Source organism: Erythrolamprus reginae, chromosome 2 (assembly GCF_031021105.1).
Source record: "Erythrolamprus reginae isolate rEryReg1 chromosome 2, rEryReg1.hap1, whole genome shotgun sequence".
Lineage (NCBI taxonomy): Eukaryota > Metazoa > Chordata > Lepidosauria > Squamata > Dipsadidae > Erythrolamprus > Erythrolamprus reginae.
Genome location: NC_091951.1, coordinates 13635269 through 13662753, shown reverse-complemented (window position 1 = coordinate 13662753; position 27485 = coordinate 13635269). Strand labels below are relative to the sequence as shown.

The 27485-nt window shown below is 48.0% G+C and overlaps 1 protein-coding gene across 1 annotated transcript in view; it reads left to right on the top strand.

Annotated features, from left to right (window-relative positions):
- LOC139159147 (zinc finger protein 850-like) overlaps nucleotides 1–27044 on the top strand; it is a 168400-nt gene extending 141356 nt beyond the window's left edge. Inside the window, exon 13 of the mRNA XM_070736499.1 lies at nucleotides 26373–27044. Coding sequence (XP_070592600.1) covers nucleotides 26373–26617 — 245 coding nt within the window. The 3' untranslated portion in view covers nucleotides 26618–27044. The remainder of the gene's footprint in view (nucleotides 1–26372) is intronic.
- The last annotated feature ends 441 nt before the right edge of the window (nucleotides 27045–27485 follow it).

Genomic DNA, 27485 nt, shown 5'->3' with positions numbered 1-27485 from the left:
GGGGGCTTGGGGTTTTACCAGATTCACTTGTGCACAGTTCGGCAGAGTCTCTTGCTGTGGCCTGGAACAAGGCTGCGACGGAGGCTCTTGACTGGATTGCGCCGTTGCGACCTCTCTGCGGCACTAGATCCCGGTGCGCTCCTTGTTTCACCAAGGAACTCCGGGTGTTGAAACGCCTGAAGAGACATCTGGAGAAGCGGTGGAGGAAAAGTACATCTTAAGAAGAGGCAAAAAAAAAATCTTGAACACCCGGTTCTTATCTAGAAAAGTTCTTATGTAGAGACGTTCTTAAGTAGAGGTACCACTGTATAATATACATTGTCTGTCTGTCTGTCTGCCTATACACATACCATATACAGATGCGCTATCTGTCTCTCTATCCACACACAAATATACATACAATATTAATCACAGAGAGGGTTCGCAATTTGGGCGTCCTCCTCGATCCACAGCTGACATTGGAACATCATCTTTCGGCTGTGGCGAGGAGGGCGTTTGCCCAGGTTCGCCTTGTGCACCAGTTGCAGCCCTATTTGGAGAGGGACTCACTGCTCACAGTCACTCATGCCCTCATCACCTCGAGGTTCGATTACTGCAACGCTCTCTACATGGGGCTACCTCTGAAAAGTGTTCGGAAACTTCAGATCGTGCAGAACGCAGCTGCGAGAGCCAACGTGGGCTTTCCCAAATACGCCCATGTCACACCAACACTCTATGGCCTGCTTTGGCTGCCAATCAGTTTCCGGTCACAATTCAAAGTGTTGGTCATGATCTTTAAAGCCTTACATGGCTTTGGACCAGATTACCTCCGGAACCGCCTGCTACCGCACGAATCCCAGCGACTGATAAGGTCCCACAGAGTTGGCCTTCTCCGGGTCCCGTTGACTAAACAATGTCGTTTGGTGGGCCCCAGGGGAAGAGCCTTCTCTGTGGCGGCCCCAGGCCCTCTGGAACCAACTCCCCCCGGAGATTAGAATTGCCCCCACCCTCTCTGTCTTTCGTAAACTACTCAAGACTCATTTATACTGCCAGGCATGGGGGAGTTGAGATATTCCTTCCCCCTAGGCCATTACAAGTTATGCATGGTATGTTTGTGTGTATGTTTGGTTTTATAATAAGGGTTTTTAGTTGTTTTATTATTGGATTGTCACATGCTGTTTTTATCATTGTTGTTAGCCACCCCGAGTCTACAGAGAGGGGCGGCATACAAATCCAATAAATTATTATTATTTTTATTATTAATGATTGATTAAAACACAAATGAACATGTGTTTGTAAATATAGTGGAGATAAGGCAAAACAGTGGCAATGGGTTGTTGCAGGAGAAGCTGCATTGTAAGTTGAGTTCAGTGTGTTAAGAACGAAGCCTTACCAGACTTCAAAGGCACATTTGCCTAACTATTAGATGCAGCCTGTGGAAGGAAGAATCTGGAGGAATATGGCCTTTGTCCTTTCTCTGCATAGCGGAGATTCCAAGCTGCTCTGTCCCTTTGATCCCTAGGAAAAAGCCCCTCCCTCCTGTGGGCTGCAATCTGTCAATCTACCTCCAGAGGACAGACTCAGAATCCAGAGAGGACCTTGACAGACTCAAATACTGAGCCCAAACCAGTAAAATGAAATTCAACACGGAGAAAATTAAAATCCTACACCTAGGTAAGAAGAATCAAAAATACGCATACAAACTGGGTGAAACCACACTCAATAGCAGCAACTGGGAGAGGGATCTCGGAGTCTTGGTAGACAGCCAACTGGATAGGAGCCAGCAGTGTGCAGCATTGTGCAGCATTGTGCAGCAGCCACCAAAAAGACTGCTGCAGCACTATGCAGCAGCAGACCTAAGCTGCATAAATATAGGAATACAATCAAGGACCAGACAGCAGAGTATACAGCAAACCTGGAAAACAGGTTTAGGAAATAATGGAATTATCAGAGAATTCATGAAAAAACCCAGAATAAATCGGAGGGGGGAACACTGTATTAAAATATTGAAAAATCAGGGGAAAATAATGTTTTCTTTAAAAAATGGACCGTGCTGCCTGGCAGAGTCAAGTAAAAATGAGCATAACTATGGCAACAACTTGCTTCCTCAGCTAGATATTTCTCCATGGCTTAGCCATTTGGTATGCCGATGATACCCAGTTATACATCTCCACCCCATGTCCCGTCAACGAAGCAGTGGAAGTGATGTGCCGGTGCCTGGAGGCTGTTGGGGCCTGGATGGGTGTCAACAAACTCAAACTCAACCCAGACAAGACGGAGTGGCTGTGGGTCTTGCCTCCCAAGGACAATTCCATCTGTCCGTCAATTACCCTGGGGGGAGAATCATTGACCCCCTCAGAGAGGGTTCGCAACTTGGGCGTCCTCCTCGATCCACAGCTCACATTAGAGAAACATCTTTCAGCTGTGGCGAGGGGGGCATTTACCCAGGTTCGCCTGGTGCACCAGTTGCGACCCTATTTGGACCGGGAGTCACTGCTCACAGTCACTCATGCCCTCATCACCTCGAGGCTCGACTACTGTAACGCTCTCTACATGGGGCTACCTTTGAAAAGTGTTCGGAAACTTCAGATCGTGCAGAATGCAGCTGCGAGAGCAATTATGGGCATCTCTAAGTATGCCCATATTACTCCAACACTCCGCAGTTTGCATTGGTTGCCAATCAGTTTCCGGTCACAATTCTAAGTGTTGGTTATGACCTATAAAGACCTTCATAGCACCAGACCAGATTATCTCCTGGACCGCCTTCTGCTGCATGAATCCCAGCGACCAGTTAGGTCCCACAGAGTGGGTCTTTTCCGGGTCCCGTCAACTAAACGAGGCCGCTTGGCGGGACCCAGGGGAAGAGCCTTCTCTGTGGCGGCCCCGGCCCTCTGGAACCAACTCCCCCAGAGATTAGAACTGCCCCCACCCTCCTTGCCTTTCGTAAGCTACTTAAAACCCACCTCTGCCGCCAGGCATGGGGGAATTGAGATACTCTTTCCTCCTAGGCCGTTACAATTTTATGCATGGTATGTCTGTATGTCTGTTTGGTTTTTATTATAATGGGTTTTTAATTGTTTTTAGTATTGGATTATTATTATATGCTGTCTTATTATTGTTGTTAGCCGCCCCGAGTCTTCGGAGAGGGACGGCATACAAATCCAATGAATGAATGAATGAATGAATGAATGAATGACAAACTGTGCCTTAACTGGGTTGCACGTTCCAGGGAAATGTCAAGGAAATATCAGGGAATTTCAAAATGCTTTCCTTCTGGACATCCTGAGAGAGATACTCTAAAAAGCTTTGGTCAAACCACAGCACAGAGAAAGTGCAGAAGAGAGCAGCCAGGATGATAAGGGGACTGGAAACTTAAACATACAAAGAGCGGTTGCAGGAACTGAGGTTGGCCTGTTTGGCAAAGAGAAGGACCAGGGGTGACATGTAGCAGTATTGAGGGGATGCTACAGAGATGAGGGGGGTCAGGCTGTTTTCCAAGGCATCAGAAGGCCAAACAAGGAATAATGGATGGAAGCTGACCAAGGAGATATTCAGCCTGGAAGTGAGGAAAAACTTGCTGACGGTGAGAGCGATCAACCAGCAGAACAGCTTGCCAGTGGAGGTTGTGAGAGTCCCAACACTTGCGATCTTCAAGGGGAGATTGGACTGCTATGGTGTAGGAACTCCTGCTTGAGCTGTGGGTTGGACTAGATCAGTGTTTCCCAACCTTGGCAACTTGAAGATATCTGGACTTCAACTCCCAGAATTCCCCAGCCAGCATTCGCTGGCTGGGGAATTCTAGGAGTTGAAATCCAAATATATTCAAGTTGCCAAGGTTGGGAAACTCTGGAGTAGATGATCTGCAAGGTCCCTTCCAACTCAAATAAATAAATAAACAAACAAACATATAGAATTTGGGGAATATACACACACACAGAGACACATTTACAACCTTTGCTGCATCCCCATGCTCACATGATTTAAATTCAGCTGCTTGACAATTGGTTCATATTTATGATGGTTGCTGAGTGCCTGGTTCTTGTGATCCCCTTTTGTGACCTTCTGACAAGCAAAGTCAATAGGGAAACCGTTTAACAATCGTCTTACTATCAAGCCGGTGCAAAAGTTGGTGATAAATTAATGGCATGCCACACTGTCTGTTGTGTTTGGGCTTGGGCCAGCTGTTGCTCCCACAGATGGGAGAGATGCGGCACAAAGTGAGTGTGAAAGCCTGGCTGACAGCCAGGAAGACGTGGCAGACAGCCAGGAGGATGAGGCCTCTGGTTCAGAGGAGTTGGCAGACAGCACGCAGGACCCAGCAGACAGCCCAGGGGATTTGGCATGCAGTCACTCAGACAGTCTTTCGTCCTTGGATTCCTCTGCAGACCAATTCATAGACATGCGTAGCCGAAGAGCTAAGCAAAGGAGGGCTCAATTGAAGGATTATTACAGGTGATCAGAGTAGCACCTGGGCTGGGTGTGGTTCTTATACTGAGGGCTGGGTGTGGTTCCCTTAATGAGGGCTAAAGGTATAAAAGGGAACAGAGGCACAAGGCAAACTGTGGCTGTTCATCTGTATTGCTTTGTGGTTGCTGCTCTGAAGTTTCTGTTCCTTGCCTTTGGATTTCAACCCAGCCTTTTCAGGCACGTGGGAGGTGAAACCTCTGGGACTTGCTGTTTGCTCTACAGCAGAGGTCCCCAACCTTTTTTGCACCAGGGACCGGCTTTAAGCTAGACCAGTTTTCCATGGCCCGGTGGGGGGGGGGGAGCTAGCTGTCAGCGGCGCCGTAAAAGGGGCGATCAAGAGAGGAATGGGTGAATGAATGGACGGAGGGTGGGAAGGAAGGAAGGAAAGAGGGAAGGGACAGGAACAGAAGAAGGGTGCAAAGGAAGCAAGGAAAGGTGTGAAAGGGGAGAGTAAGAGAGGAAGGAGTGAAAGAAGGGAATGAGGGAGGAAAGAAGGGAGGAAGGAAAAGGAAAGCAAGAAATGGAGGGAGGAAAGGAAGGAAAGAAAGAAAGAAGGGGGGAAGGGACAGGAACAGAGGAAGGAAGGAAGGAAACTTATGAAAGGGGAGAGTAAGGGAAGAAGGTAGGAAGGAGAAAGAAAAGAAGAAATAGAGGAAGGGAAGGTAAAAGAGAGAAAGAAAAAGAGCAAGAAAAGCAAGAAAGAGAGAAAGAAAGGCAACTTCAAAGAAAGGCTCACTGAGCATCTCTCACTCTCTCTCTCTTTCTATCCCTCTTTCTTTCTTTCTCTTCCTTTCTCTCTCTCCTCTTCCTTTATCTCCTCTCTCTCTCCCTCTCTCTTTCTCTCCCCCCTCTCTCCCCTTTCCCTCTCTCTTTCTCTCTCTCCCTCTCTTGCTATCTCTCCCCCCTTTCCCTCTCTCTTTCTCTCTCTCCCTCTCTTGCTATCTCTCCCCCCTCTCCCTCTCTCTTTCTCCCTCTCCCTCTCTTTCTCTCTCTCTCCCCCTCTTTCTCTCTCTTCTCACTTTCTCTCTCTTGTTTTCTTTCTGTCTCTTGCTTTCTCTCTCTCACTCTTTCTTGTTTTCTTTCTCACGCTCTTTCTCTCTCTTGTTCTCTCTCTTGCTATCTCTTTCTCCCCCCCTTTCTCTCACTCTCTCTTTCTCACTTTCTCTCTATCTTGCTGTCTGTTGCTCTCACTCACTCTCGTTCTCCGTTCTTCTCAGCGGTGACGCGCGCACGCCCTGCCCGCCTCACCTTTGCGAGAGCACTTTCGCCCCGGGCTCTCAGCAAGGGGGTTTGCAGGAGAGGTGGGGCCGGCGAAGGTGATATTCAATGTCGGGGGCGCACAGGCGGTTGCACGTGCTCCCTATATCCCTGCTAGCCCACTCGGAATATTCAAAATAAGAAAAGCCTTCGCCGGCAAAGGTTTTTCTTATTTTGAATACTCCGAGTGGGCTAGCAGGGAGATAGGGAGCGCGTGCAACCGCCCGTGCGCCCCCGACATTGAAGACCTCCGCTGAGAAAAGCCTTTGCCGGCATTTCCTCTCGGCGTCAAGGAGGCGCAGCGGCGGGCGGAGAGAGGGAAGGGGGGGGCAGCGGCGTCCCTCCTGGCCTTGGCGGGCCGCCCGACCCTCCCCACCTCCTGCAAACGCGGCGGGCGGCGGGGGGGGAGAGCGAGGAGCCGGTTCCGGCGGGCGCGGGGCTTGGCTGGCTGGCGGGGGGAGCGCCGCTGGTGCTGCGGAAAGGCCGAGGGGGCCCTGGCGCCGCGGACCGGCTGAAAACCCCCAATGGCCCGGTGCCGGTCCGCGGACCGGCGGTTGGGGACCTCTGCTCTACAGATTCAAAGGACTCCTGAAACGTTTCTGCTCCATGCAGGTTGTCTTTGTTTGCTTTTTCCTGTGTTTTGTATTTGGCTGAATTACACCTTGCACTATCATTATTTCCTTACACTAAGGACTGTTTTGGTTAACCCTTTTTTGTTTGTTTAATACAAGTTTGCTGATTAGAAGAGCACGTGTGTGTTTGATTTCTTTTCCTTGGACTGTTACGAATTGCCTGAGCCCAGTCAGGCAGAACACTGTCTATAGAAGACTTGATGTTTATGGGAACTTGGGAGGGGTGATTTCAGGAGGGAACAGATGCAACCACAAAGCATTCTTTCCAAGGACATCCTACGCCTCCACCCGCCAGGGTGGAAGCGAAGAAAGGACTGGCATAATATGAATGGACAACATGACAAGTTTGTGGGTGGGGGACAAGGGATGTGAACTTTCAACTGACTGGGAAATTAGAAAACTATCTTTCAGCTGTGGCGAGGGGGGGCGTTTGCCCAGGTTCGCCTGCGGCCCTACCTGGATCGGGAGTCACTGCTCACAGTCACTCGTACCCTCATCACCTCGAGGTTTGACTACTGTAATGCTCTCTACATGGGGCTACCTTTGAAGAGTGTTCGGAAACTTCAGATCGTGCAGAATGCAGCTGCGAGAGCAATCATGGGCTTCCCCAGGTATGCCCATGTTATACCAACACTCCTCAGTCTGCATTGGTTGCCGATCAGTTTCCGGTCACAATTCAATGTGTTGGTTATGACCTATAAAGCCCTTCATGGCATCGGACCAGAATATCTTCGGGACCGCCTTCTGCCCCACGAATCCCAGCGACCGGTTAGGTTCCACAGAGTTGGCCTTCTCCGGGTCCCGTCGACAAAACAATGTCGTCTAGCGGGGCCCAGGGGAAGAACCTTCTCTGTAGTGGCCCCGACCCTCTGGAATCAACTCCCCCCAGAGATTAGGACTGCCCCCACCCTCCTTGCCTGTTGCAAACTTCTTAAAACCCACCTCTGCCGTCAGGCATGGGGAAATTGATTCCCCTGGGCTGTTTCCGCTTTATGGTCTGTATGAGTAGTACGATTGTGTTTTATATCAAGGGTTTTAACATGTCTTAACTATTGGATTTGTACTGTTTTATTGTTGTGAGCCGCCCCGAATCTCCAAAGAGGGGCGGCATACAAATCTAATAAATAATAATAAAATAATAATAAAATTCAGATCCAGGTTTCCCAGTGTAGGTGTCTGGATGGCTCTGGAAATAAATTGGAACTTTGAGGAGTACTTTGATTCAGATTCTGGTTTAGTTCGGATGTTACCTGGAAGCTTAACATAATACCGTGTTTCCCCGATAGTAAGACCCCCCCGATTGTAAGACATATGGGGGTTTTCAGGGGGGTTGGCTAATATAAGGCATACCCCGAAAGTAAGACATATGTCTTACTTTCGGGGAAACACGGGGGTATTGCGGGGGGGAGCCCGATGACTTCGGGAAGACCCAGGCAGCGCGGCAGCAGCCCTGGCGGCGGTTCCCTCGGCCCCAGCGCCGTCCTTCGCTTTGCAAAGAGTTCGCGGCGCTGGCGAGGGAGCTGCGCGCCCAGGAGAATCTCCCTTAGGCAGCCTGGTGCCAGCTGCCTCCGTGGCGCAGGCACCGCCTCTTCATGGAAACCCCCGAGCCGGCTTCGGAGGAGCAGCCGCGCGCACGCCGAGCCTTGTGGAGAGCTCCGAGCGGCCGGCAGTGGCCTGTCCTGGTGGCCTGCTTGACCTGCTGCACTTTGCTCGGCTGTACTTTGTTCGGCTGGAGCTGCGCCCTCCTTTGCCCGCCTCCTTTCCGGCAGCTCCCCGCGCGCCCTTCGCCTCGCCGCGGCGAGGCAAAGGGGATGGGTGCGTGGGGAGCTGCCAGAAAGGAGGCGGGCGAAGCGGCGGCCCTGGCCGAAGTGGCAGAGCAGTTCGCGGCGCTGGCGAGGGAGCTGCGCGCCCAGGAGAGTCTCCCTTACGCAGCACGCCACCGCCAGCTGGCACCAGGCTGCGTAAGGGAGATTCTCCTGGGCGCGCAGCTCCCTCGCCAGCGCCGCGAACTGGTCTGCCGCTTCGGCCAGGGCCGCCGCTTCGGCCGCCTCCTTTCTCGCAGCTCCCCACGCGCCCATCCCCTTCGCCTCGCCGCGGCCGCCCGCCCTCCTTCGCCCAGCGCCGCTTGAAAGGACCCCCCCCTTGGCTTCTGCTGAGGGTGGGGGGGTCCGGACGCCCCCTTCTCCGGCTCTCCGGCATATCTCAGAAGCCAAGGGGGGGTGGGGTCCTTTCAAGCGACGTTGGGCGAAAGGGCGGGCGGCCAGCAGCAGAAGGCGAGAGGTGCCTCCTTCTCCGGCTCTCCGGCAGATCGAGCGCGCGAAGAGGCACCTCTCACCTTCCGCCGCTGCTGGCCGCCCTCTTTCGCCCAGCGTCGCTTCGGAAGCCGCCGAATGCCGTCAGGGGGGCGCTTGGTGACCGCCTCTCCGTTCGCCAAGTGCCGCTCGCCAAGCACCCCCCTGACGGCGTTCGGCGGCTTCCGAAGCGACGCTGGGCGAAAGAGGGCGGCCAGCAGCGGCGGAAGGTGAGAGGTGCCTCTTCGATATGCCGGAGAGCCGGAGAAGGGGGCACCTCTCGCCTTCTGCTGCTGGCCGCCCGCCCTCTTTCGCCCAGCGCCGCTTGAAAGGACCCCCCTCCCTTGGCTTCTGCTGGGGGTGGGGGGGTCCGGACGCCCCCTTCTCCGGCTCTCCGGCATATCGCAGAAGCCAAGGGGGGGGGGGTCCTTTCAAGCGGCGCTGGGCGAAAGAGGGCGGGCGGCCAGCAGCGGCGGAAGGTGAGAGGTGCCACTTCGCGCGCTCGATCTGCCAGAGAAGGAGAAAGAAAGAGGTCGGGTTGTGTGAAAGAGGCCGGGGTTGGGGGAAGGGGAGACGTAAGATGTTTTTGTTTTTTTTGCAACGCCGCTCAAAAGGTGCCTTGGCTGGAAGAGTAGCTGGTTTCCAGGGCATAAACTGGCTCGCTTCCGGGGATGGTAATGTAAGACATACCCCGAAAGTAAGACATAGTGGGGCTTTTGGGGGTAAAAAGAAAGTAAGACATGGCCTTACTATCGGGGAAACACGGTAGCTGCAATGATTCACTTAACAAAGAAACAAGAAAAGTTTTATAATGGAGCAAAACATCCTTAACAAATTTATCACTTAATGACATATACTTAGGGCTCAACTGTGGTCATAAATTGAGGACTACCCGCATGGGATTCTGTTGTGGTTGGCTCTGGCCCAGCTCTTGCCCCGGGAATGTGGAGGTGGAGGCAGGGGAAACGTCAACATGTCCTAGGCCTGTTTTGTTGCCGGCAGAGTCAGGGAGTGCAGTTTCCTCAGACGAAGAAGGTGGGGGTGACTTGGAAGAGGGGGGCTTGGCACACAGCCCAGGAAGCCAATCACCATTATCTTCGGGCAATTTGGATGAGGAAGTGTTAGACCCACGCAGGCGCACACTTATGCATTGAAGAGACCAATTGAGGAAATATTACAGGAGATAAGAGAGGCCACCTGTGTTTGGGTGGGGCTCCAGTAATTAGAGCTGCTGCTATAAATAGCAGCGTGCTAGTTTGGCCGTTGTGGAAGATTATCCAATCGCAGTTCTTCAGGATGGTGCCTCGCTGTGTCTGAACTTTGTTTGTGGATTTTTCACGCCTTTGACACCAAAGCAGAGTAAAGTATGTGTGTTTCACTTTGTGTGAAGAAGGAGGGCTGTGACGTTTCTTCACAGCTATTAAGTACTTAAGGACTGATTAAGGGACTTGTACAGCCGACAAGGTTGTTTTGGGGAAGAGTGCTCTTTGCAATACAAAAAGGGTGCTTTGTTTCTTTTGAATTTTGTGATAAAGGACATTGTTTTGAATTTTCAAAGGTGTGTGTGTCTGAAATTTGTATCCGTGAATTTTCGGGAGGCTTCTACCAGAGAGCCCGGCAGAACAGATTCCTTCCCTAATTTTACCCACGTCACAACCCAGTGAAGTTGGTCAGAGAGAATGCAATAAAGTAGCCTGAAGGTGGCAAAGAACAGTCACTTGTCTGAAATAGCTCTGTTCTTATTCTGACTTTGTTTATCCTTGAAGACGCTTCACTTCTCATTCAAGAAGCTTCTTCAGTTCTGACACGCTTCTTGAATGAGAAGTGAAACGTTTTCAAGAAAAAACGAAGTCTGGTTGCGTTTTGAAAAAGCGCCTTTAGGACAGTCCCCAATTATTTTGCCGGTCACCAAGCCACACGTTCTGCAATCTTCAAATTCACATGTAGGGATAGTTTTTTTTAATCTAGTTTTTAAATTCACATTTGGTGATAATATCCTGCTCTATGAGTTTTATATAAAATTTAGCTATTCATCATAAGTACGTGGTAATGCATTCCAGGTGTTGATCACTCTTGCTGAAGTCATATTTTCTGCAAACTAGTTTGGAGCGGTTTGTGTTAAGTTTGAATCTATTAAATGCTTGTGTGTTGTTGCAGTTGAAGGTGAAGAGGTCACTTACAGGAAGGAGATTTTGGTATATGGTTTTATGAATTACTGTTAGATCAGATGGGAGGTGACGTAGTTGTAAATTATCTAATGTATTTCAAGTCTAGTGGAGTAAGGTATTTTGTTGCAAGAGGAGGAGTATATACAGTGGTACCTCATGATACAAACTTAATTGGTTCCAGGAGGAGGTTCGTAAGGTGAAAAGTTCGTAAGACGAAACAATCCCATAGGAATCAATGTAAAAGCAAATAATGCCTGCAAATCCTTCAGGAAAATCCCAAACTTTAGAAGGGAGGGGAACAGAGGGCAGGGAGGAGCAGCTAAAGGGGGCGGGTGGAAGAAGCAAGGGTGAGTGGGAAGGAAGAAAGGCAAGGGGGGCGCCCCTCCCTTTTCTTTCTTCAAAAGACACCCTTTCAGTGCCTCTGCAAGCACGCTGTTCTCTCCAAAGTCTTTCCCCCTCCAAGCCGCCCCTCCCTTTTCTTTCTTTAAAAGACACCCTTTGCTGTTCTCTCCAGAGTCTTTCCCCCTCCAAGCTGCCCCTCCCTTTTCTTTCTTTAAAAGACACCCTTTGCTCTTCTTTCCAGTCTTTCCCCCTCCAAGCCGCCCCTCCCTTTTCTTTCTTCAAAAAAGGGTGGGGAAAGAAACCCCTTCATCCCAGCAGCAGCGGCTTGGGTTTGTAAGGTGAAAATAGTTCGGAAGAAGAGGCAAAAAAACTTAAACACCCGGTTCGTATCTTGAAATGTTCGTTAGAAGAGGCGTTCGTAAGATGAGGTACCACTGTACTAGTATCCTTCCCTTCACTAGACTAATGCCCAGTTCCTCCAACCATGCATTGTATGTTTTAGCCTCCAGTTCCCTGATCATCTTGGTTGCTTTTCTCTGCACTCTTTCTAGAGCAGTGGTTCTTAACCTTTCTAATGCCGTGATACAGTTCCTCATGTTGTGGCCCCCAATCATAGGTCTAGCGCCAATTCTCCCAACAGAGCTTTAAGATGATTGGCAGGAAAGTCAGGGACATCCTCACTGTAAACACCTGATTGGGCGGATTGTAAAAATGTGTCCTAAGGCACCAGAATAGAAACTTTAGTTCCTCCAGTTCTAGAGACCTCACCTACAAAAAGATATTGACAAAACTGAACGGGTCCAAAGACGGGCTACAAGAATGGTGGAAGGCCTTAATCATAAAACGTATCAGGAAAGACTTAATGAACTCAATCTGTATAGTCTGGAGGACAGAAGGAAAAGGGGGGACATGATCGAAACATTTAAATATGTCAAAGGGTTAAATAAGGTTCAAGAGGGAAGTGTTTTTAATAGGAAAGTGAACACAAGAACAAGGGGGCACAATCTGAAGTTAATTGGGGGAAAGATCAAAGGCAACATGAGAAAATATTATTTTACTGAAAGAGTAGTAGATCCTTGGAACAAAGTTCCAGCAGACATGGTTGGTAAAACCACAGTAGCTGAATTTAAACATGCCTGGGATAAACATACATCCATTGTAAGATAAAACACAGGAAATAGTATAAGGGCAGACTAGATGGACCATGAGGTCTTTTTCTGCCGTCAGTCTTCTATGTTTCTATGATTGGGTGGATTGTAAAAATATGTTCTAAGGCAGTGTTTCCCAACCTTGGCAACTTAAAGGTATCTGGACTTTAACTCCCAGAATTCCCCAGACAGCATTCGCTGGCTGGGGAATTCTGGGAGTTGAAGTCCAAATATCTTCAAGTTGCCAAGGTTGGGAAACACTGTTCTAAGGCACCAGAATAGAAACTTTAGTTCCTAACACCATGGGAAAATTGTATTTTCGCATGGTCTTAGGTGACCCCTGTGAAACAGTCGTTCGACCCCCAAAGGGGCCCTGACCCCCAGGTTGAGAACCACTGTTCTAGAGTCTCAACATCTTTTTTACAGTGTGGTGAACAAAACTGGGTCCAGTACTCTAGGTGTGATCTCGCTAAGGCTGTATAATTAGTACCTCCCTTGATCTTGATTGTATCCCTCTGTTAATGCAGTTTAGGATTGTATTGGCTTTTTTGGCTGCCGCCGCACACTGCTGACTTGTATTTAGCGGGTTGTCCACCAAGAGTCTAAGATCCCTCTTGCAGTCACTGCTATTGAGTGTGGTTTCACCCAGTGTATATGTATATCTTTGGTTTTTCTTACCTAACTGTAGGGTTTTTCTTTTCTCTGTATTGAATTTCATTTTGTTAGATAGGGCCCTTGATCTGGATGACTAAGAACCTCCATACACAGTTGGGGACCGATTATTGCTTCTATTGTGAGGAGTGTGTCATTGTCTCATTTTCCCGCAGGTTATTTTATTGCTTTTATTTGGGGAATCTGGGACTTATAATTATCATTTATTCATTCATTCAAATGTGACTATCAGGCAAGCAAAGCATAGAAACATAGAAGACTGACGGCAGACAAAGACCTCATGATCCATCTAGTCTGCCCTTATACTATTTTCTGTATTTTATCTTAGGATGGATATATGTTTATCCCAGGCATGTTTAAATTCAGTTACTGTGGATTTATCAACCACGTCTGCTGGAAGTTTGTTCCAAGGATCTACTACTCTTTCAGTAAAATAATATTTTCTCATATTGTTTTTGATCTTTCCCCCAACTAACCTCAGATTGTGTCCCCTTGTTCTTGTGTTCACTTTCCTATTAAAAACACTTCCCTCCTGAACCTTATTTCACCCTTTAACATATTTAAATGTTTCGATCATGTCCCCCCTTTTCCTTCTGTCCTCCAGACTATACAGATTGAGTTCATTAAGTCTTTCCTGATACGTTTTATGCTTAAGACCTTCCACCATTCTTGTAGCTTGTCTTTGGACCCGTTCAGTTTTGTCAATATCTTTTTGTAGGTGAGGTCTCCAGAACTGAACACAGTATTCCAATTGTGGTCTCACCAGCACTCTATATAGCGGGATCATAATCTCCCTCTTCCTGCTTGTTATGCCTCTAGCTATGCAGCCAAGCATCCTACTTGCTTTCCCTACCGCCTGACTGCACTCTTCACCCATTTTGAGACTGTCAGAAATCACTACCCCTAAATCCTTCTCTTCTGAAGTTTTTGCTAACACAGAACTGCCAATACAATACTCAAATTGAGTGCATTACTTTACATTTGGAAACATTAAACTGCAGTTTCCATTGCTTTGACCATTTATCTAGTAAAGCTAAATCATTTACCACATTACAGACGCCTCCAGGAATATCAACCCTATTGCATGTTTCCTGTGATTTTGTATGAGGGAACTCCTGTTGTATTGTATCCTATTACCTGTTGTACTGGCTGCCTCTGATCTATCTCATTTTTCTCTTGTTTACAGAGAGTTACTAACATCGGTTTACGGCTGCCTTGTAATTTAATCCTTGACACTCCTCTGAGTGGTGCCATCACTTTGCCCTACCACACTTACGTTCGGTTCAATTATAGCCATTCAGACATTGCTGGAAGAAAGCCATTGAGACAGGAGATGTTTCGAATCTTACTGGAGACCGTGCAGACCCCAGGATCGAAGGAGGAAGCCGTGGATTCAGTGGGGAGCCTCGAGATCCCCGAGGCTCGCAGCCCTGGGGAACAATGGGAAAAAAATGTAAACAAAATCCTGAGGGAAGAGAAAGGTAACTCCTACGCCCAGCGCCAAAACTTCAGGCAGTTCCGCTACCGGAAGTGCGCCGGGCCCCGAGGGGTTTACAGCCAGCTTCACGATCTCTGTTGCCAATGGCTGAAGCCAGGAGAGCATTCAAAAGCCGAGATACTGGACCTGGTGATTTTAGAGCAGTTCTTGACAATCCTGCCTCCCGACATGAAGAGCTGGATCAGAGAATGTGGAGCAGAGACCTGTTCTCAGGCGGTGGCTCTGGCTGAAGGCTTCCTCTTGAGCCAAGCGGAGGACAAGAAGCCGAAAATCCAGGTGAGGATGGTGGCCTTTCGGTGGTACAGTGATACCTCGTCTTACAAACCCCTCATCATACTAACTTTTCAAGATACAAACCCGGGGTTTAAGGGTTTTTTGCCTCTTCTTCCAAACTATTTTCACCTTACAAACCCAAGCTGCCGCCACTGGGATTCCCCCGCCTCCGGACTTCTGTTCCAATGAAGCGCCCGTTTTTGTGCTGCTGGGATTTCCCTGAGGCTCCCCTCTATGGGAAACATCACCTCTGGACTTTTGGTTTTTTGCGATGCTGCAGGGGAATCCCAGCAGAGCAAAAACGGGCACTTCCCTGGCAACGGAAGTCCAGAGGTGGGGTTTCCCAGCGAGGGGAGCCTCAGCGAAATTGCTTCATCGCAAAAACACGGAAGTCCGGAGGTGGGATTTCGAGGACTTCCGTGTTTTTGCGATGCTGCAATTTTGCTGAGGCTCACGTTGGGAAACCCCACCTCCGGACCTCCGTTGGCAGCGAAGCACCCGTTTTTGCGCTGCTGGGATTCTCCTGCAGCATCACAAAAACACGGAAGTCCAGAGATGGGGTTTCCCATGAAGGGGAGCCTCGGGAATCCCAGCAGCGCAAAAAATGGGCACTTTGGCTGGTAAAAGGGGTGAATTTTGGGCTTGCACGCATTAATCGCTTTTCCATTGATTCCTATGGGAAACATTGTTTTGTCTTACAAACTTTTCACCTTACAAACCTCGTCCCGGAACCAATTAAGTTCATAAGATGAGGTATCGCTGTACTTTCAAGGTCTCTGAGGTGATTTGAGTCACGCCCCAGTTTGGGAAGGCTTCCCATTAACGTCTTAAGGCGTATGGCTCATGGAGGATCTTGGTCAGCATTCGTTTGGAGGAGATCCTGAGATATTTTATGGTACAGAGGTAGCAGTGGTTTTCTTCTGGGTCACTGCCTTCCATCAGGATCTGAGCAGAGCCTCCAGATGCTGTTGCCAAAGAGGGTGGATTCTAACTTACCTTAAGTCCAGTTTGCTTCCCCCCACGCCGCACGCCTGTGCCTCATGCACAGTGCTTAGAAATAAAAATCTCCCCCCCCCCAAAAGAACCGAAAACAAGATGATGAAACTCTGCTACTATGCATGTACAACCCAGTTGTACATCTCCACCCCATGTCCAGTCAACGAAGCAGTGGAAGTGATGTGCCGGTCCCTGGAGGCTGTTGGGGCCTGGATGGGTGTCAACAAACTCAAACTCAACCCAGACAAGACGGAGTGGCTGTGGGTCTTGCCTCCCAAGGACAATTCCATCTGTCCGTCCATTACCCTGGGGGGGGGGACTATTGACCCCCTCAGAGAGGGTGCACAACTTGGGCATCCTCCTCGATCCACAGCTCACATTGGAACATCATCTTTCGGCTGTGGCGAGGAGGGCGTTTGCCCAGGTTCGCCTGGTGCACCAGTTGCGGCCCTATTTGGACAGGGAGTCATTGCTCACAGTCACTCATGCCCTCATCACCTCGAGGTTCGATTACTGCAACGCTCTCTACATGGGGCTACCTTTGAAAAGTGTTCGGAAACTTCAGATCGTGCAGAACGCAGCCGCGAGAGCCATTGTGGGGCTTCCCAGATTCGCCCACGTATCTACAACACTCCGTGGCCTGCACTGGCTGCCGATCAGTTTCCGGTCACAATTCAAAGTGTTGGTCATGACCTTTAAAGCCCTACATGGCATTGGACCAGAATACCTCCGGAACCGCCTGCTACCGCACGAATCCCAGCGGCCGATAAGGTCCCACAGAGTTGGCCTTCTCCAAGTCCCGTCGACTAAACAATGTCGTCTGGCGGGCCCCAGGGGAAGAGCCTTCTCTGTGGCGGCACCGCCCCTCTGGAATCAACTCCCCCCGGAGATTAGAACTGCTCCCACCCTCCTTGTCTTCCGTAAACTACTTAAGACCCACTTATGGGGGATTTGAGACACCTTTCCCCCAGGCTTATTATAATTTATGTTTGGTATCTATGTGCTGTTTGGTTTTTTAATTATGATAGGATTTCTAGTTTTTTCTTAATATTAGATTTGTGCCTATATATATTGTTTTATCGTTTGTTGTGAGCCGCCCCGAGTCTTCGGAGAGGGGCGGCATACAAATCTAATAAATTATTATTATTATTATTATTATTATTATTATTATTATTATTATTATTATTATTATTATTATGTGCAGAAGGGGAAAAAACCAGGGAAAAAATTTGGGGAGGGGCTTCAAAAATTCAAAAAAGAAAGCAGTGTCCATGGACCGACACCGAGAAAAGTAGTTCCATGACATCATTGTGACATCACCAGGGGTTTTCTCCCAGTTCAAACAAACTGGTCCGAACTGGAAGGAACCCACCTCTGAATATAAGCTATATCCTGCCTCCCCACCCATCAGTAACTTAAAACTTTTCTTCTTGCTATTTCCAAGGGGATGAAAATACATGGTTCTCCCCAAACCGTTCCCAGCTTCACAGTTGTTGGGGGGGGGGGGAGAGATCCTTAAAAGAGAGGTCTTGTTTCCTGTCCTGTTCCAACCTTGTATGGATCTCTGATACTGCTTTGCAGAGCCTGTTTGCGGATGCTAACGATTTCCCCAAAATTAAGAAGGAGGCTCCCTCGGACGCAGGACAGAGACAGTTCTTCAAGCAGATCTTTGAGAATGAAGATGCCATATTGCAGGGTAAGAATCAAGAGATTAGATAGATAGATTGTCGTCTTCTATATCTCTAGGCAGAGAGAGAACTTCTGGATTATCAGACGGGGATAGCCCTGGTGAATTTCAGATGTTTGGTTAAAAAAAAAAGTTTAAAAGATGCAGAGCCTTGATGGTTTCTGAGCTTGGTTGTTTTCTTGAAGACGTTCAAAAGAAATTAGAATAACATTGATGGAAGGGACCCTAGAGGTCTTCAAGTCCAACCCCCTGCTTATGCAGAGAACCTTATACCATTTCAGACAAATGGTTGTTGGATCTCTTCTTAAAAACTTCCAGTGTTGGAACATTTACAACTTCTGGAGGCAAGTTGTTCCACTGATTCTTTCCAGTGTCAGTGAAATTTCTTAGTTGCTTCTCTCCTTGATTACTTTCCATCCATTGCTTCTTGCCCTGCCCTCAGGTGCTTTGGAGAACAGCTTGATTCCCTCTTCTTTATGGCAGCTCCTGAGATAATGGGACACTGCTATCACGTCTCCCCTGGTCCTTCTTTTCATTAAACTAGACATTCTCAATTCCAGCAACCGTTCTTTATATGTTTCAGCCTCTAGTCCCCAATCATCTTTTTTGCTCTTCTGTAACTAACTAATTATCTAACCAACAAGGTAACATACTCAGTGCTAGGACTAGGTTATCAGTGCTAGGACTAGCACTGATGATGTTACCTAGTTAGGGGAATGATATTACTTAACATAGAAACATAGAAGACTGATGGTAGAAAAAGACCTCATGGTCCATCTAGTCTGCCCTTATACTATTTCCTGTATTTTATCTTACAATGGATATATGTTTATCCCAGGCATGTTTAAATTCAGTTACTGTGGATTTACCAACCACGTCTGCTGGAAGTTTGTTCCAAGGATCTACTACTCTTTCAGTAAAATAATATTTTCTCATGTTGCTTTTGATCTTTCCCCCCAACTAACCTCAGATTGTGTCCTCTTGTTCTTGTGTTCACTTTTCTATTAAAAACACTTCCCTCCTGAACCTTATTTAACCCTTTAACATATTTAAATATTTCGATCATGTCCCCCCTTTTCCTTCTGTCCTCCAGACTATACAGATTGAGTTCATTAAGTCTTTCCTGATACGTTTTATGCTTAAGACCTTCCACCATTCTTATAGCCCGTCTTTGGACCCGTTCAATTTTGTCAATATCTTTTTCTAGGTGAAGTCTCCAGAACTGAACACAGTACTCCAAATGGGGTCTCACCAGCGCTCTATATAAGGGGATCACAATCTCCCTCTTCCTGCTTGTTATACCTCTAGCTATGCAGCCAAGCTTCCTACTTGCTTTCCCTACCGCCTGACTGCACTGTTCACCCATTTTGAGACTGTCAGAAATCACTACCCCTAAATCCTTCTCTTCTGAAGTTTTTGCTAACACAGAACTGCCAATGCAATACTCAGATTGAGGATTCCTTTTCCCCATGTGCATTATTTTACATTTGGAAACATTAAACTGCAGTTTCCATTGCTTTGATCATTTATCTAGTAAAGCTAAATCATTTAGTTTAGTTTCATCATTTTTTAGTTAAATCATTTCGTTTAGTTTTAGTTTAGTTTTATTAGATTTGTATGCCGCCCCTCTCCGAAGACTCGGAGGGGTGGAAAGTCTGCAAGAAACCAACCAACCTCAGAGAGCACCAAGGGCTCCTCATTTCAACCTTGAGCTACAAATATTCTCCTTTATTTGAAGGAAGAGCCTTTTAAAAATTCTTGTTTTTCTCCACCGTGACGACTTTAACATTGATTACCGTATATTTGGGAATATAAGATACCTCCTTTTCTCCCCTAAAAGAGGGGGGAAATGTTGGTGTGTCTTATACACCGAATGCAGCCATTTTTGCTGTCCCAAAGCCCTGCCCTCTACCCGCAGAGAGCTCCTAGGTGCTGGGCAATGGCAAAAACACCCCTGTTTTTATGAAAATTGGGCCAGTTTTTCGCAAAAATGTGGCGGGCAAAGGCTCTGGGGAATCCTGCAGAGAGCTTCTGGGGACTGAGGGAAGACAAAAATGCCTCCATTTTCTTTTGGGGGGGGGAGGAAACAGATAAAAAACAGCCCATCTTTCAAATGGGTGAAAAATTTGCCATCTCCCAGCACCCAGGAGCTCCTTGCAGGCTTCCCAGGCCCTTTACACCACCCTTTTTTTTTTTTGCAAAAAAAACCAAAAACAGGCAGAAAACTACCGTTTTTTGCAAAAGCAGAGCTGTTTTTGACTTCTAATTACCCCATCTAACATGACTGGAGGAGGAATTCTGGGAGTTGAAGTCTACTAGTCTTAAAGCTGTCAAGTTTGAGGATCCCGGGGTTAGGGGTGCCAGGGTATTAAAACTTGGCAAGTTTAAGGCTTGTGGACTTCAACTCCCATTCCTGAGCTAGCATGACTGAAGGAGGAATTCTAGGAGTTGAAGTCCACAAGTCTTAAAGCTGTCAAGTTTGAAGTTGGTTAAAAAAGTGTATATGGTTGTAAAAAGTGTACATGTTTGTAAAAAGTGTTCTGCTACACTGGTATTTTACTAAATAATATATTACTACACCATTTGGTTCAGAATTCCTTTTTCCTTGTTTTCCACTTCTAAAATCTAGGTGCGTCTTATACTCTGGGGGTTTTAGTACGTTTTTTGAGTTTTGCCCCATTTTACAACCTTTCCTGCCGCACTTGTTAAGTGAATCACTGCTGGTGTTAAATCAGTTGACCTAGTTGTTAAGTGAGTCTGGATTCCCCATCTCGCAAAAGTGGATCATATAAACACTGCAGCTGTCATAAATCCGAGCCAGTTGCCAAGCGTCCAAATTTTCAACATGTGACCAGGGGGTCACAAAACGTAGTCCCGGGACACTGTCCCCGTCATAAATATGAATCAGTTGCCAAGCATATGAATGTCAGTCCTCTTACCATGGAGGATGCTGCAGCAGTCATGGGAGCGGGAAATGGTCATCAGTCACTCTTTTTGACGCTGTTGTAACCTTGAATGGTCACTAAGGGAAGTGGTGTAAGTTCGAGGACGGCCTGTCCAATAAAAAACTCGCAAAATAATTTTTAAACATTGAAACATAGAAGACTGACGGCAGAAAAAGACCTCATGATCCATCTAGTCTGCCCTTATACTATTTCCTGTATTTTATCTTAGGATGGATCTATGCTTATCCCAGGCATGTTTAAATTCAGTTACTGTGGATTTACCAACCACGTCTGCTGGAAGTTTGTTCCAAGGATCTACTATTTCAGTAAAATAATATTTTACTGAAAGAGTAGTAGATCCTTGGAACAAACTTCCAGTAGTAGATCCTTGGAACAAACTAAAAAGTATTAATTTCTGTCACTGCAGTTTTGCAGATTCTAATGGATTTGATTTCAGCTTTCTACTGAGGATAATGGGAAAAGAAACCCATAGTGAAGTAAACAAACCAGGGTTTGTTGGAACACCTCCTGAGCTGTGTGAATCCTAGAAAAACAAGGGCTTTGTAGTGTCTCCAGGCTGGGCCTTGTCCCATTTGGTCTTTTTCGTGTGCAAATAAAACAACCACTTTCCACTACGTTTTTTGTCCATGTACAGGCAATGAGAAATCTTCGATGAGGCCTCCGAATATGTCTGCTCTTGTTTCTTGGCAGGGGTCTACTTCCAACCAGCCACCTATGGTAAGAATAAAGGAGGCAGAGCAGGGGTCGGTTCCACTTACCTTTGCTAACGATGCGCATCATGACATTTCATTTGTATTTGTATTTATTAGATTTGTATGCCGCCCCTCTCCGAAGACTCGGGGCGGCTAACAACAATAAAAAAGACAATGTGAACAAATCTAATATTAAAAATAATATTAAAAACCCCAATTTAAAGAACCAATCATACATACAAGCATACCATGAATAAATGCTAAAAGCCTAGGGGGAAGGGAAAATTTCAATTCCCCCATGCCTGACGACAGAGGTGGGTTTTAAGGAGCTTGCGAAAGGCTAGGAGGGTGGGGGCAACTCTGATATCTGGGGGGAGCTGGTTCCAGAGGGTCGGGGCTGCCACAGAGAAGGCTCTTCTCCTGGGTCCCGCCAAACGACATTGCTTGGTCGATGGGGCCCGGAGAAGGCCAACTCTGTGGGACCTAACCGGTCATTGGGATTCGTGCGGCAGAAGGCGGTCCCGGAGATATTCTGGTCCGATTCCATGAAGGGCTTCATAGATCATAACCATGCTCCGCTCATGCACACATCCTTTACATGCAGTTTCACTTCTGTGCATGCTCCGAAGGTGGATTCAGCCCGAAACACAGCTGAGGAGCTGATCAGCTGTGTTTCGGGCAAAGAAATAAAGGTCCATATTAGCCCAGGGATGGGCCGGAGGGCTTTTTTCAAAGCAGAGGACAAGGAGAAGCCATCCAAACACCGGAAAAAAATTCACCAAAAATCCCCCCACCCCCCAAAAAAATGGCATGCACAGATCAGCACAGACAGAACCAGATCCGTGATGTCAAAATTACATCACCGGTGGGCTGCTAACGGTTCGGGCAATCCAGTCCGAACTGGGTGGAACTCACTCCTGGGATGGGAGACCAAAATGGGTTAGAATATCTCCGGGACCGCCTTCTGCCGCACGAATCCCAGCAACCGGTTAGGTCCCACAGAGTTGGCCTTCTCCAGGTCCCGTCGACTAAGCAATGTCGTTTGGCGGGACCCAGGAGCAGAGCCTTCTCTGTGGCGGCCCTCTGGAACCAGCTCCCCCCCAGATCTCAGAGTTGCCCCCACCCTCCTTGCCTTTCGCAAGCTCCTTAAAACCCACCTCTGTCGTCAGGCATGGGGGAATTGAAATTTTCCCTTCCCCCTAGGCTTATAGAATTTATACATGGTATGCTTGTATGTATGAGTGGTTCTTTAAATTGGGGTTTTTTAGATTATTTTTAATATTAGATTTGTTTACATTGTCTTTTTATACTGTTGCTAGCCGCCCCGAGTCTTCGGAGAGGGGCGGCATACAAATCTAATAAATAAATAAATAAATAGTAGCCACTGTACATTTTCCTGGGTGGCACTCAGTAGTGGGTTCCTGCTGGTATGCCTAAATGCGCACAGCTCTGTGGCTCCGGCACACAACTATGGGTTCGGGCACAATTTGGCTTCCCGCACCTGTGCAGGCGCAAAATCTCACACGGGGACCCACATGCACGGAAACAAACAAAAAAAACCTGTGCAAGATTTTGCTACTTGCACAGGTGCAGGACTCAAAATTGTGCTCAAACCCACGCTCGTGCACCAGAGCCACAGAGCTGCGTGCAGTTAGCCGTAGTGGCAGGAACCCGCTACTGGTAGCATTGACCCCTTTCTCCTTCCCTCCATTTCCTTTTCTCCCTCTTTTCCTTCTCTTTTTCCCTCCCCTCTCCAGAGTCCGCTGTCTTTTGAGGACGTGGCTGTGTATTTCACAGACGAAGAGTGTCCATTGTTGAACGCATCCCAAGTGGCCCTGCAACTGGAGGTCATGGTGGAGAACTACCAAAACCTGGCCTTTGTGGGTGAGTCCCCCGTGTGGCGTCCCAACAGGCTTGAACCCAGAAGTTGCCTTTTCAGGACTTTTTTGTTTGTTTGTTTCTCTTGAAGGCGTTTTGCTTCTCATCCAAGAAGCTTCTTCGGCTCTTGACAGGATAGTGGGGAAGGATTTGTATTCCTCGCAGACACCTGGTCATTTGCATTCTCAATCTAAATCTAGTCCAGACGCAAACTGAGCCAACGTGGTATATGCAGTAAGAATGCAGTGAGTCATGCGCAGATCTGTACGTGGGGTTGGGAGCCCAAGGAGAGCAGCAGGGAGACGGCTGCTTCTCCCTGGTGGCTGGAATGGGGGGGGGGGGGGATTTCTCCTCCAGCATTATTATCAAATTATTATTTATTAGATTTGTATGCCGCCCCTCTCCACAGACTCGGGGCGGCTCACAACAATAGTAAAACAGTGTACAATGAACAAATCTAATACAGTAGTACCTCTAGATACGAGCTGCTCCACATGCGAGTATTCCAAGATACGAGCCACGAGGGGAGAGAAATTTCTTTTCGAGACCCGAGCTCAAATTCGGGATACAAGCCGAGCATCCACTAGGTGGCGCAAGAATCCTTGCTTCTGGTTATCTCGGAGGGGAAAAACAAAGTCTAAAGCCATTTGTTCCAGATACGAGTTGTTCGACATTCAAGCTCCCTTCTGGAACGAATTAAACTCGTATCTAGAGGTACTACTGCATTTTAAAAAATATCTAAAAACCTAGGCACAAGTGAGAATAATCTCCCCCCTCCCCCAAGCAGTCCTGCCCCTGCTACTCTCCTAGGGCTGCACAGTGGTTCTCACTCTGCTGCTTGTGCCTGGGGTGCTGGAGGAGAAATCAGCCCCCCCCTCCTTTCCAGCCACCGAGAACAAGCAACACTGCCGAAGGAGCAGATTCTGTGCCAAAGGCACCCTGCAGCCGCCACTTATTTACCACCCCCCTCCTTCCACCTAATTTGGCATGAGTCTGAAGTTGTTCATTGGGGAGGGGGGGAAAGGAAGCGAAGCTTCAGAAGAGCAGGAGCAACAGCTGGAGGGGGAAGAGCAGGAGCGACAGGTTGGCTCAGGCACACGGGACAACAGGGTGGGGAGGGAGACAGGAGTGATCCCCTCCTCCTGCCAGCCTCGCGCAAATTTCAGGGACTTGCCCTGAACCCAGCAAAAGCAATAGCACTTAAGACTTACATGCCGCTTCACAGTGCTTTACGGCCTTCTCTGAGCGGTTTTCAGAATCAGCATATCGCCATCAACAATCTGGGTTTTACCAACCTTGGAAGGACGGAAGGCTGAGTCAGCCTTGAGCCTGGTGAGATTTGAACGGCTGAACTACAGTCAGCAGAAGCAGCTTGCAGTACTGCGCTGTAACCCCTTTGCCGCCAAGGCTCTTGACATCAAACTAGGGTGCATGGTGTGGTATTGTGTGTGTGTGGCACCGTGGCTCGGATGGCTCGGAAATTGCAAGCCACCGTGCCGTTAGTCGGGAGGCTGCTTTCCTCACCCTATCTGTTCAAGAAGGGCGAAGACCGCTAGGTGGCTTCACGGGCCCTGGCAATGCCCAGCTTCCTGCTGCTGCATGAGATACAAAGTCAGGTGGGCAGCCTTTATGGCACTCCTACCAATACCAGCACTCGGCGAACTCCTCTTTTTTCCTCCTAGCATGGGCGGTTCGGCCTGTAAGTTGTGGCTAGGAGGAGGAGGCACCGTCAATGCTGCGTAAGGAAAAAGTGGCTAGCGGTAGGGTTGGGAGCCAGGCTGGGCTGGGTTGCACCCGTGCACGGACAGGGAGGCACACACAGTGCATCATGGGTGCTGGTGCGCAGGAGTACTGGCACATGCGTACTTTTAGCACACGGCGACAATTAGGTTTGCCGTCACTGCCCTAATGCATTAATATAAGCCCTGGTCTTATTTTTCAGGGAAACAGTATGGAGTGAGGTTCCACTTATGCTATACCTGTACATTCGGTTTTTTAAAATTTATTTACTTACTTACTTACTTACTTACTTACTTACTTACTTACTTACTTACTTACTTATTGGATTTGTATGCCGCCCCTCTCCGGAGACTTGGGGCGGCTAACAGCAACAATAAAACAGTGTACAATAGTAATCTGATGCTAGAGATGATTAAAAAACCCATTAATATAAAAAACCAAACATACATACAGACATACCATGCATAGAATTGTAAATGCCTAGGGGGAAAGAGGATCTCAATTCCCCCATGCCTGACAGCAGAGGTGGGTTTTAAGCAGCTTACGAAAGGCAAGGAGGGTGGGGGCAATTCTAATCTCTGGGGGGAGTTGGTTCCAGAGGGCCGGGTCCGCCACAGAGAAGGCTCTTCCCCTGGGTCCCGCCAAGCGACATTGTTTAGTTGATGGGACCTGGAGAAGATCCACTCTGTGGGACCTAACTAGTTGCTGGGATTCGTGCAGCAGAAGGCGGTCCCTGAGATAATCTGGTCCAGAGGCCTCTGGGTATAACCGCACACTCCAGTAGGAGTGCAGCCACCTCGGCGGCCTGGGCCACTCAATGCCCCCTGGAGGATTTATGCAAGGACCTCTCTCACTCCTTTTATCTGCCACTATAAGATCGACAAGTTTGCCTCAGCACAGGCGGCTTTTGGGCGGAGGGTCCTACAACAAGTAGTGGAAGTTACCCATCCCTCGGGACAATAACTTTGACATGTCCCATCCTGACTGTCGACTCCTCCCTCCAAGGAGAATGAGCGTTGACTCACCTGATATGCTCTTTCCCTTGGTAGAGGAGTCGACAGTCAGTTCCCTCCCCTTTTCCAACTTCCTTAGGCTTATCTACCTTCTTCTTAACTTGTTTTTTTCTCTGTTCAATGTAGAGCTGATAAAGTTTTCCTGTATATAGTTCAGGTTTTTTTTGAATTGGTTGAATCTAGGTGTCTGAGTTGTGCTGCCATTCCGAGTCAATGTTTTCAGTTACGTCATCATTTTACTCACCTTACCTCTCTCTCACCAAAAGCTTTTTTTGTTTTCATTTGATCCCCTTTCCCCCCATGTTTTCTCTTGGTTTTTCTCTTATTCTAGGGAGGGAGGCATGGCGGAACGAGGATGAGGACGAATCAAAAAAAGTATCCTTAAAAAGATCCAGATCCACCGAGCAGGAACCGCAGAGCGAAGGGACAGAGAACCGGGTCAAGGTCATGAGATGGGACGAGTTCTCTCTTTCGGAAATTCGTCCCAACCCAGGTGTAACGGTGCCCCCCCAAAGATATCCGGGGAATGCACCTTTGCCATCCGCGAGCAGGAACGTTTGCAAAACGCCCGTCCAAGCGAAACCGAGCACGAGAAATGCCACCTTGGTTTCTAAGAGCACGAATTCTGCCGAAACGCCCGCCCAAGGGCAATTGGCTCAGAAACCCAGAATGAATACGTGTCCCGTCTGCGGGAAAAGCTTCGCCCACCGGTCTCTCCTGCACGAACACGAAAGAATCCACACCAGGGAGAAGCCCTTTAAGTGCAACGAATGCGGCATCAGCTTCAGCCAGATGGCGACCCTCACTTCTCACAAACGCATCCACACGGGCGAGAAACCCTATCAATGTATGGCATGCGGGAAGAGTTTTAGTCACAGCATCACTCTCCATTCTCATCGAAGGAGTCACAAAATTTAAATCGAAGCGGCAGTGGCCGGTCGCGTTCAAAATCCAAAAGCTTCCCAAAAGAGCAAAAATTTTGCGCAGGGCAGAAACTGATGGTTTCATCTCCACCGTGGAAAGTACCTCACGCTTTAGGTACAAACTCTTTACAAATCTCTATAAATAGCCTTTTTTTTCTCTCCCCCCCCCCCCCCTTGGGCAGCTATCTGAAATGTGGATTTGGGGTTTTTTTTTTCTCTCTTCCCCACCCCAACATGAATCTCCCGAAGTTCTTTTTTGCTAGTTTTTTTGAGAGAAAGCTTGGATTTATTTAATGATCAATATTAAATGCTTTTATATCTCTTTCCCCCCCCCCTCCTACTATTGTAAGCCACCCAGAGACAAGTCGAGGTGGTAAGACAGGCTGCATTTAAACACTAAACAATAAATAAATAAACTAGAATCCCAGCTAGTGAATTTATTTCAATGTATGTCTGTGGATATTCGATCATCCAATGTCCTGGCTTTCCTAAAGGTGCTTTTTTAAGCTTTTCTGGGTTTTTTTCTTTTGAAGATGTTTCGCTTCTCATCCAAGACGCTTCTTCAGCTCTGACTAATAGTGGGGAGTGGAAGGATTTACACTCCTTGCAGACAGCCCGTCATTTGCATTCTCAATTTAAATGTAGTCCAGACGCAAACTGAGCAACGTGATACATGTAGTACAATGTGGTGAGCCACACACAGGTCTGTACGTTGGGGAAACAAAACAACCACAACATAGGAGAACAAACCCATCAGGACAAGATTCAGCAGTCCATCTGTATTAAAAGACAGAAGAGAGCAAAGTCCACATTTTGGACAGAGGAGCACTGGTTGGCAACATTGAACAGCTCTCTCTCAATGG